The sequence below is a fragment of the Mesitornis unicolor genome, unplaced genomic scaffold, assembly GCF_000695765.1.
Source record: "Mesitornis unicolor isolate BGI_N332 unplaced genomic scaffold, ASM69576v1 scaffold18232, whole genome shotgun sequence".
In the NCBI taxonomy this organism is placed as follows: Eukaryota; Metazoa; Chordata; class Aves; order Mesitornithiformes; family Mesitornithidae; genus Mesitornis; species Mesitornis unicolor.
In genome coordinates, this window is record NW_010171484.1 from 2,063 (window position 1) to 13,454 (window position 11,392).

At 39.5% G+C, this 11,392-nt stretch overlaps 1 protein-coding gene across 1 annotated transcript; it reads left to right on the top strand.

Moving 5' to 3' along the window:
• Nucleotides 1–1,372: 1,372 nt before the first annotated feature.
• On the top strand, nt 1,373–10,343 carry LOC104537237 (thrombospondin type-1 domain-containing protein 4-like; the record flags this gene model as incomplete). The annotated part of the gene is made up of 4 exons (XM_010180058.1): nt 1,373–1,469; nt 2,357–2,599; nt 8,371–8,500; nt 10,135–10,343. Coding segments are annotated over 4 exons (679 nt in total), but the record flags the coding sequence as incomplete, so codon positions are not given.
• Nucleotides 10,344–11,392: the final 1,049 nt, after the last annotated feature.

An 11,392-nucleotide genomic window follows, 5' to 3' on the forward strand; every position in this document is an offset into this window, starting at 1 on the left:
CATGGCTTGTCAGAACAAAAGAGCTAGTGCAAGCTCTGATGTTTGGTTTGGTTTAGTTTGTTTTGGTTTTTTTTTAAAATGTACTTTAAGAAAGTGTAATCTGAGGCTTCTACCAGACCAATCCCCACAAAGCATTCAGGACTTTTGAAGCAGCAGTGGCAGTAGAAGCAGTACTGAGGGAATCAAAGCTAGACTAGTGAAAATAGCAACTGATACATCCCTGCATTTCTAGTGTGTGTATGCTCAGGCTCGCTGCAGCAGTAGCAACGCAATACAAGCTAGTTGGGTATAGAGTGTGCTGCTAACAGTTTTTAAAAAGCTTTCATTAAGTCGTATATTGCTAAGGTGCTATCATGCCTAACAGCTTAAACAAAGACACAAGAAGTGACACTGACCTTCAGAGGCATGCTCATGTCAGATCACATGGGCTTGTGCAGCAGCCTTCTGAAGCCGCTCAGCTTCATTTTCACATTTAAAGGAGAAAACCTCATGGTTCCTGCCTGTGTTTCATAAAGAATACTTTGGTGGAGTTGTTGTGGCTAGCTGTAAAGCAGTGGGAGTCTGTCTGCACTTGTAGTACACGTTCAATCAGTTGAAAATTAATGTGGAAGGATGCAGGAGGATTGCATGCACACCCTTCAGCTGCTGTAACAATTACTTGGGCCTACCTAATCTGCTCACTGGATTTTTATTGAGCAATGCTTATGGCGAGAGTGGCACAGTGCTAGTAATTTTAGTTAGTTGGTTGTTGAGACTCCATTGAGTGGTGCAGCGGTAGCTGCACAGTGATGAAAGGAAGTTTGATTTGTGAGATGGTACACGTTAAATAACACGTGTGTGCTGTCTGCATGTGCGTGGTTCAAGTACAGCCACTAAACCTTTAAAAAGTCAGTTGGCTCGCTTTGTAGATTGGGGTCTGTAGCGTTTATTTTTCTCTGCTTTGTTTCTTCCTTGGTTATGTTTCCTCAGGCATCTATCAAGCTCCTCCTGTCTGAGACTGTTTTGATGACCTTTTGCTGGTGAGGCCTGGTGACCCTCTGCTGCCCATGCTGGCAGTAGGCGAGGCTGTGGCCAGTGCAGCCCACAGCCGCACCTTGGCCCCAAGCATGTCAGGTTTACATTTTTCAAAGAAGATTTAGAGAAACAGTTTCTCTGCATCCCAAACTAGCTCAGTTTGCAAACTTAGTAACCTGTGTTTATTTATTCTTTCCAGAAACAAGTAACTTTTTTGCATTTCTTGCAGTCATTAACCATTCTTTCTATCCTGACCAGTGATAAATAATGTTACACAGTTGATCAATTCAAGTACATATTTACGTATTAGTAATATAACAAGTGGAAAAACTGAATATATGGCTATTTTTCTTTTTAGATGATACATCAGCAGCCTAACCCAGGTATACATTATGAATATATAATTCCAGGAGACAATGTCATTAGTCCTCAGTTGCTTGCTCACAGGAGGCCAGGTAAAATGCCACTATTTCCTATTATTCCACAGATTTTTTCTACCCGTTAAGCTAATGGAGAAATTTATGCTATTAAATTAAGTGTAAATGCTGCCATTGGTGTGATGAGGTGCAGAGCTTCACCTTACATGTGAAGATAGAGAAGTCTGCATAGGTTTGGTAACTTCAGTGAGTTAATACTGGCAGGGATTTTACAACAACAGTTGTAAAACACCAGTTGTGTTGCTAAAATGTTAGCCATGGCTTTGCATGCACTGGAGTGTTGTAACTATGTCTCAAAAATGAAATAGAACATGATTTTTCTCTTCAGAGCGTGAAATAATTTAAAACAACCCTTCACGGTTTCTCTTTCCTCTCCTGACTGGAGAGAATCAAGCACAAAACTGTTGCCTTCCCAAGGCAGAATCTGGACAGCTCGTGCTCCTCACTGAGCTGTGTATCTGTGCTGTGTGCACTGGTATGAAGTTCTGAAGGACAGCAGAAAATTTGCCAGCGAGTTTGGTCCTACTTTTAACGTTTGTGACTTGCCTTGACAAATTTCTAAGTGTCTGCAGTCTGTTTGTAATGAGGAGCAGCTGTGCTGTGACAGGAGGAGACACAGAATACAGAGCATGGTACAAAAATCAGAAAAGCTTTGGGAAGTTTTGGTACTGGGTGTGTTTGGAGATTCTTCAGATATTAATGTATTTGCTGGCTGATACTTGATTGCCTTAGTTTAAAACAACACAATCTTTGCAAGACATCATTAGGAAGTCTCTGCATAGCAGATTAAGGCTGCATTCAAGTTTCACGATGCTCCAGTTGTGATTATTAGTGGGTGAAAACACAGACTGATTTTTGCAAGTGAGGCTCATTATTTTACTTTTTTTGTTATTGTCCATCATCAGGGGAGCCCTTGAATGGTCAGTTAGGAATACCAGAAAGTACACATCATGAGGATGAGGGTTTGCATAGGGAGACAGATGCTCTCACTGGACAGTCAGTTGGAACTTTTCCAGTTGTTCAGCCAGGAAGATTTCCTTCTCATCAGCCAGGAAACCAGGTGCCTGCTTTGCAACCACCAAGACAAAACCGAGAACACAACTGGAAACAGATTGGAAAAACCGAGTGCACTACTACATGTGGGAAAGGTAAGTGCTTCATACACCATGCATAGAAAATAGATGACACATAGGAGGGTTCCAGCGTGGGAGAGGAGAAGTGTGGAGGGAAGAAGCAGTGTGACTGTTCAGCAGCTCTTGCATGCACGAAACATTCCTGGACCTGGTGTTTTCTGTTGACTTGCAAGCAAAAGACACATCGGCACATGCGTGCTTGTATTTAAATTAGTAGAATCGACAAAATTAAAAATATGAAATACAAAGTATGTCAATTGAAAGGGAATGTATGGTATTTGTTTCTGAAAGGAAATATTTCAGGATTTTATGGCAAGCTGCTCTTTCTCACTCCCTTGATACACAGCTGCTTTCCTAAACATTCCTTGGCATTCTTTACTCTTCCATTTGGCCGCTCCAGTTATGTCAGCTACACCTTCAGTGCTTTTTGTGTCTTTGTCAGTGGTTTTCTGATCTTTACTGGAAGGTTTCACAGCGATTCCATCAGCCATGTCTTTGCCTCATTGAATGCTGCTGGAACAACAACGTGACTTCAGAAAACAAAGGTTTTCATAGGGAAGAAGCTGGAATGAAGAGGGTTGAGAAGGGACTTGTAATTAGCTTTTGGGATGTGATAGGCAGACTACTTTAAGCTTGCCAGGTTAATCTTTGCCGTAAGACATTCACGATTACCACAGATTCAGTAATCCATAGTACAAGCAATTATTGGAATTTGTAATAATAAGTTTTTGTGAAAAAAGTTAAATCCTTTGTACTGTACATCATCACCCATCACCACACCTAAAAATCACAGAGCTTTGAAAGAAAGACGTACCAGTGAGGGGACTCAGCTGACTGTCACCAGTTCATATGCATTAGGAACATTTGCTTCCTAATGAGTTTGAGAAGACACTTTGTGAACTTGGTCCAAGGCCAGATGAGTGTCCATGTTATAGCTACAGACAGAGCTAAAAAAAATCTAGCTATATTTATACCAGTCAAAATTGCTTGCCAGTATATTGAGAAAAAATTTTCCTCGAAGAAATTACTGCAAAAGTGTTAGAGCTAAAATGCAACCTATAGAAGCCAGCAGACTTTTTGATGTCAACCTTTTGTGGAGAAAAGGAGGGAATGTAAACCAGAATTATTTTGGTTGGCATTTAAATACACTGTGTCTTTAATACGAGTCATATGGGCAGAATCCCTAATTGCACCTGGTTATTGTTTGGCAGCAATCAATGAGTATTACCTGCTGAGTGCCTGGATTATCATATATGTGGTGAATTTTAGTGTCCAAATTAGGTAATTTATGATGCAGCTGCAGGAACACATCAGGGTAAATGTATTCTTTCTTTATATTGTATAAGTCTTGGTTGTATTTCCTATAGACCTTATGGACGTTTGAAAGTAGTTCTTGCCAGAGATCTGGTAGCTATTGGCAGTGATATCAATGAAATCTGAACCAAAATGATGATAGCAAAATTGTGGGAAAACAGAATTTAAAGGATATCTTTCAGCCTCCTGTACAGCTTAAATTTACTCCATGAAATTTAGCAAGATAACTGTCAAAAATTAGTATCTCCTTTCCTGTTATTTGGAAAGTATGTGCATGTTCTGATCAAGTTAAATTCAAAAGAAACTGGACCTTGAGAGCAGGATCTTGACACTGTTGAGACTGTATGAACATTTCTTGTGATCTTGGTGTGAGAAGCCTGTGTGAATCTCTGATGCCCTTGAGGCATTTCAAGTCAAACTAGGTTATATAGGCTGATAAAAAAAGAAATAAATCTTGTACTATTTAACATTTTGTTTTCATTTTGTATGATTCAGTATAGAATCACAGAATTATGGAATGGTTTGGGTTGGACCTTAAAGCTCATCCAGGGGCAGGGACACCTCCCACCAGCCCAGGTTGCCCAAAGCCCTGTCCAACCTGGCCTTGAACACTGCCAGGGAGGGGGCATCCACAACTTCCCTGGGCAACCTGTGCCAGGGTCTCACCACCCTCACAGGAAAGAATTTCTTCCTCATGTCCAGTCTAAATCTGCCCTCTTCCAGTTTAAAACCATTCCCCCTTCTTCTACCACTACCTGCCCTGGTAAAAAATCCCTCCCCAGCTTTCCTGTAGGACCCCTTCAGGAACTGGAAGGCTGCAATAAGGTGTCCCCAGAGCCTTCTCTTCTCCAGGCTGAACAGCCCCAACTCTCTCAGTTGGTCCTCATAGGGGAGGTGCACCAGCCTTCTTCTTTCTTCTTTTTGCCACGTTTTCCTTTTTTCCGCTTCTTTATTTCTTCATGCAGAAATTTAGATTATAGATGCTCTCTGATTTTTTTTTTCCCAAAATGAACCTGTGAAAATGAAATAATGGTAGGAAATTTTAAGTTGGAAGAAGAAAGAAAAAGTATTGTTGTGCTACCTAAGGAAAAGGAGAGGATAAATAAACAGTTTTGATGAAAAGCTGAGAGATTTCAAGGTCACTTTTCAGTAAAACTTTGGCTTGGGAAGAAAAAGACTGTTAGCAATGTTTTTAAAAGTGAAAATGCTTCCCATGAGAACTGTCACCAGCTCTTGCATCAGATTTACATTTAAGATGACTGAGCAGACAGATCTGCTAGAATCTACTTAATCTTCTGTGAGCACAGCCTGTGCCTTAAAACTGTTATCGACACCTTGGGAATTACTTGGGATATCTAATTTGTTATCAGTCATAGTAGTGTGTTTGTTACCTTTTTAAAGAATCAGAAAAGGAGTTAGAGAGTGCAAACTGCTGATTTTTTTCCTTAGATTTCAGAAAATATAATAGCTTTTTCTGAAGTATTAGTATGAGTTAGCTGGTAAGATACAAAGCCTTACTTTTGATAGAATTAAATTCTTAAACAAATATAACTTTGTAATTTTAAATTTTATATCCTGAAATGTAAGTGTGCCAACCAATCATTAATATCAACTATCTCCACCCATGTTTTATTTAAAGTCATAAAATCATAACTTAAAGTTACTACAGATCTCAAGTGCACTATTTATTTGAATAAATGGCTGAATGTATTTGTCTCCTTTTTTCCTAGTTCTTGATTACTTGTGTAAATTACCTCTTGGTTTTGTGACAAAGGAAATTGATTTCAGTAAACCCGGGATGAGATCTTTGAATTGTTAATTTCAAAATATAATAATACATTTTTTAAATTATTTAGCTGTTACCATTAAATCTGTAGAGGTTTTGAGCTCCAGGAAGTAAAAAATGTGGAGTGAATATACCACAGATCTTAAGACAAAGACTGTGAGTTCAAGTTGATAATTAGAAATGGAAAGCTGGAGAAAACTGGTCTTCAGTCCAGTGCCCTAAGACTTGCAGTGTCAATAATCTTACGAATCAGTGTCACTGACTGTGCAGGCTTTAGTTAACCCACGTTTGAGGTATATAAGCTTTAACTGCTACAACCTAGCTCTTTTTCTACGCTCTTTTTAGACATAAATGCCAACAGAGATGCAGCTGAGTTTTCTGTGCAAATTGCCTAGGTTTTCTAGGCAAGATGGGACTTTTTTCCCTTTGACTCAGAGGCATGGCAGTTTTGGTTTTTGTAAATTTGCAGACTTATATTTTGATCTAAGGAAAAGAGAAGTCTATTTTGCAGAAATATGAAGTTATTGTACTTGTAACTTCTGCCCTGCTTCTTCTTATCTTGTCAGTAGCATGGAAAAAACCCACTTTTCTGTAATCTTTCTGATGCCTGTAGAGACACTGTTGTATAGGGTGCGTTCCTGAGATAGACCGGTAGCTTTCCTAGATAAACATAGGTTTTCCAGACCTATTTCCAGTTCTATTGAAAAAGTGCTTGCTTAAACCACTTGAATTTTGGTTTTTATCTCATTCTGTTTCTGATTTCAAACACTGAGAATTAGTCATTCATGACTCTGTCTTCAGGTTGTGCACTGTATTTCCCTAAATTCTGAAGTATATTGTTAATTTCAAGGCCAGTCAGTATAGTGTTACCTTAAAAATATTGCCTTATTCAGAACGATCACACATCATCCTTTTGTTTCAAAGGCAAAATGACAAACAGGAAATCCGAGAAGGAAAGCATTCTAGGAAAAGTTTGTGGGAAGAAGTGTAAACTGTATATCTGCTTGTGTGGTTGAGAAGCATTCCACTTGTGTTTGTTTCATTCAGTGGAAGAAAGTTAGGTGTAACCTAAGCAAAGTGTTTCTTTTTCAGTTCAGAGTTAATTTTCCTGTTTGTGATTTCTTTATCTGCGTAACTCAATATCTGCACTAATAAGGCTTCAGTACCAAGAAATAATTAGTGATTTGGAACTACTTGTTTGTTGGATAGCCTAAAACATCTAAAATCACTGCATTTTTAAGCCTGTGGGTCTAGATTCAAGTGGCTGAACTGGCAGTTGTGCGTTGTACCTTGACCATTTCTCTTTGGATAAGCCCTGTTTTACTTGTAACCAAATGACTCCTGTTACTATGGGAGTGTCCTGTGCCATTGCTGTACCATAGTGGGAGGAGGGACTCCTGCCGCTTTACATGGTCTAAACATGCTTGAGAGAGAATCAGCAGACTTCTGTGCTGTCTGAAAAGAACTAAAAAGAGTATTTCTCCTAGTCTTCCTTTTGCTGTTTATGTACTTTTAGAGTTGCCTTTCACATCCCTTGCCAGATTCAACTCCATGTTAGTCTTGCTTTCCTAACCCCTCCCTGCACAATCAGACAGCATCTCTGTACTCCTCTGGGATCACCTGCCCCTGCTTGCACCTCTTATACTTCCTTTTTATGTTAGGTTTAGTTAATAGCTCTTTGCTTATCCATGCAGGCGTCCTGCCACCTTTGCTTTATTTCCTGGTTGTTGAGATGGACCTTTATTGAGCTTGGAGAAGGTGATCTTTGAATAGCAACCAACCCTCCCGGGCCCCTCTTCTCTCTAGGACTTTATCCCATGGGATTCTTCCTAGCAGATGTCTGAAGAGTTTGGGTTCGCTCTTCTGAAATTCAGGGCTGCAGTCTCTCTTTTTGCCCTGGTTCCTACTCTTAGCAACCTGAACACTACCACTGCAGCCAAAGCTGCCCCCGATTTTCACATCCCTGACTTTTTCTTCTTTGTTTTATGTGTCAGGAAGTTTGTTAATGTACTTTTCACTTACCAAATACAAGTAGGCATGGTAGCACCTTGTGCTTTGTCATCATTTTGATAGTCAATTTGCAGTGGTAATAGAAGTAGAGTTCTGTCTTTCTGCTCTATCATGAAAATTATTTAAAGACCGAGCATTAAATATGGAGAGTAGGAATTCTTAGTGAGTCTGTAGTCCACAGTGATGTTTAACCTGTAAGCTTTACTTTAGGAATCTTGTCAGAAAACTGGTAAAGTGGATAATATTCTCATGTGTTTACCCTTCATGTAACTCAAAATCAGGGATGCTCAGTCTCTTTCCAGAAGCACAGCAGAATGACTGCTAATTTTTTCCTCCTCTCAAGCCTGTGTTGCAGCTGCTTGGCTGCATTTTTTTGGATTCCCTGAACACTTAATGTTTGTACTCTCTGCACAATAAAGAACTCATGCAGACCAAGGAGCATGTTTTCTCAGCCTTTCCTACAATGCCATGCTGTACTTTCTATATGCTAAGAACTTCTCTTAATACTACAACTCAAACAGTATAGCCTTCAGCTCTCACATTTGGAAATTTTGGATAAAATCTGCATTTCTTACTGTTAAGCTTTTCCTTACTGCATCAGTGTTGGATGCTACTGTTATGGCTTATACTGCAGAGTCTTTTGCAATGCATCACCTAATTTTCTTCTTCATTTCAGGGTCACAGTACCCAGTTTTCCACTGCGTCAACAGAATCACTCACGAGGAGGTATCTGAGAGTTACTGTGACAGCAGCACCAAACCCATTCCAGAAGAGGAGGCCTGCAACCTCTTCCCATGTCCAGCTTTGTAAGATACACAATTTAAGTCAAGTGAAATAAGCCAATGTCATTGAGGTTTTGCATGTGAAAGTGGCTATTCTAAGTAGGAAACTAGTTTGAACTTCTAAGTAGTACACATTTGTGTCATAAAGTGTACTGGATACTTTTTTCTCAGTTATTGGTGGCTTTCTTCCCCTTCACAGGAAGCAGTAGCATTCAGAGAAGACAAAAGGGTGATTGGCAACAAGTGAGTGTAGTAATTTCTCAGAATTTGTGTGATTGTTCAGGCATGCACACTATGTGTGGTCTCTCCATGGGTAATTTTTTCCAAGTGACAGGCTTCTAGAGGCTCTGTAGGTTATATCACTACACATCGGATCAGTGTGCTGTAGTACCCACAAGATGAGATTAGGCTGATAGTGCTCACAACAGCCTTCTCATAAACATCACCTCTCTTTCCTGGAATTCAGTAGTTCTTCAGCTTAAAGACTGGATTCTGAAGTGCTGGTCCTTGTTTCCAGCACACTGATAGAACCAGCTCAGGTGTGATTGCCTTCTGAAAGGACACTTGCCATCAGGTGACCGTGACTTGCAATTGGCTGAAACTTCTTTTTAATACAAAAACAAAGAAGTAGGTCAGTTCACCCATGGTGTGTATTGAGAAAAGGGTTAAACACAGTTGCCATTATAGCAACTTTATTTCCACAGCTGTATTTTCCATCTCTCTTGTGGTTACATTCTTCAGTTCTTTTCTGAGCAGCAAGCAGCTGCTTGGCATCCCACAGAAGTTTCTAGTGGTGTAAGTGCTGTCACAGTGTTAAAGATGCCCACCAGGCTATTTCCTAGGGCATATCAGATACTGAGGAACTTCTGAAGCCATTTACTTGGAGTTGTCTTCTCTCACCAAGCATTTTTCTCACCTTTCTCTTTCCAACAACTCATTTGTTTACACAGGATAATATCAAGAATATAAACAATGATACATAAATATTTATTAAAAAGATTACGGAGATTTCGCTTATTCTCCATGAGAGTACTTCCCTTATTTGTGTATGTCTTCATGCTTGAAATGAAAACTGAAAGGGGAAAATGACATGTTTATACAAAAGTAATTAAACAAATACAGTGAAATCTTGGGATGATAAGAGGAATATATCTAGGGAGTTTTTTCATCTCTAAAATAAAATGTATTTATTCACTGCTTATCATTTGCTATTTCAGTTTTACTGAGGGATGAATGCCTGGATGCGCGTTATGTGATTTATGTGGTATTGTCCTTTTTTAGAGCCTTTGCTGCGGAAAAAATCACGCAACACATCTCAAAATATTTGGGACATGTCATCAGAGCGATAATATATATCATGAATAGATTCTTAAAAATCCAAACAGGCATTAGTGGCTTAATTAATGTTTGTAATATGTTTGAAAACCATGAATCATGCAGGCTGTGTGCAGGCTCATTATTATTAATCACTAATGGCAGATTTGTCACAAGTATATAATGTAGTCTCCATAAAGGATTAAGTTATGCGTGCAGAGTCTTAAGTATTATTTTGTAAGACTCTGTACCAGCATCCTAATCATGTCATTCGAGTTCTGTTTAGTATCGGAGAAATCTTTACTGAGAAAATATGTCCTCTTTTTTTTCCCCTCTTTCTTTAGCTGGGATATAGGAGAGTGGTCTGAGTGCAGCAAAACATGTGGCCTTGGTATGCAGCATCGACAGATCTTGTGCCGGCAAATGTATGCGAATCGTACCTTGACAGTTCAGCAGTACCGCTGTCATCACCTGGAGAAGCCAGAGACAACCAGCACTTGCCAGCTGAAGATCTGCAGTGAATGGCAGATTAGGACAGAGTGGACTTCAGTAAGTATGACTGATTGAGGCATAAAACCTCAGAAAATAACATGTGTTTTCTTCCAGGTATCACTTATCAAACGTGAAATTTGTTTTTATTTGAAACAGGGAAGTGGAATGTGAAAAGCCTTGGAAATATGTGAATCTTAGTTTAAGAAAACCCTGCTTGATTGTGACCATTTACTGTTCATGACCAGAAAGAGTGATTGCATAGTAGAAAACACACAGATATTTGTGTACAGAAGTATGCAAGCTTTCTGAGCAATGTTGTTTTTTTGAATGGTATATGAAGTACAGTTGGGAGAGTCCTGATAGGTTTGCCTGTGGTGGTAAACTTACTGCTCTTTCTCATGGTTATAGGAGTTATACAAGTTATAACAAGGGGAAATGGCACCAAGCTGTGCCAAGGGAGGTTCAGGTCAGAGATAAGGAGGAAGTTCTTTACTGAGAGGGTCGTCAGAAGCTGGAACAGGCTGCCCAGGGAGGTGGTGGAGTCACCATCCCTGGATGTATTTAAAGAGCGGGTAGATGAGGTACTTAAGGATATGGTTTAGGGGGTAGACAGGAACAGTTGGACATGATGATCTCAGAGGTCTTTTCCAACCGAGCGATTCTGTGATTCTGTTATTTAGCCTTACGTAAGTATTAAGGATAGAGTCAGTAGTTGCTGTTACTGTAGTTGGTTTGAGGCTATGCCAAGACTTGCAGGTAAATGTGGACAGTACAGTTTTGTGCTTTAATTTCTGTGTTGCTTAGAAAAGGTTTGGCCAACCTGACAACCATCCTAGACACTTTCATGGCCATTGCATGAAAGAGAAAATACTCTGCTGTATTAGATGTAGTGATATCTAAAATCACTACGGGCAAAATATGTCAGCCTTCTGTTCAAATACCAAGAGTTCATTTTGATAAGGTGCAGCATGGCCTGTTGAAGAGAGGGTTTAATTTTATGTTTTCCAAATGTATCTTAGTGTACTGTAGAATACTACAGACTGAGAATATGATTTAAAACTACTAATGTGTTTTTATTGCTTATTCCTAGCAATCGAGAATAGTTCTTTA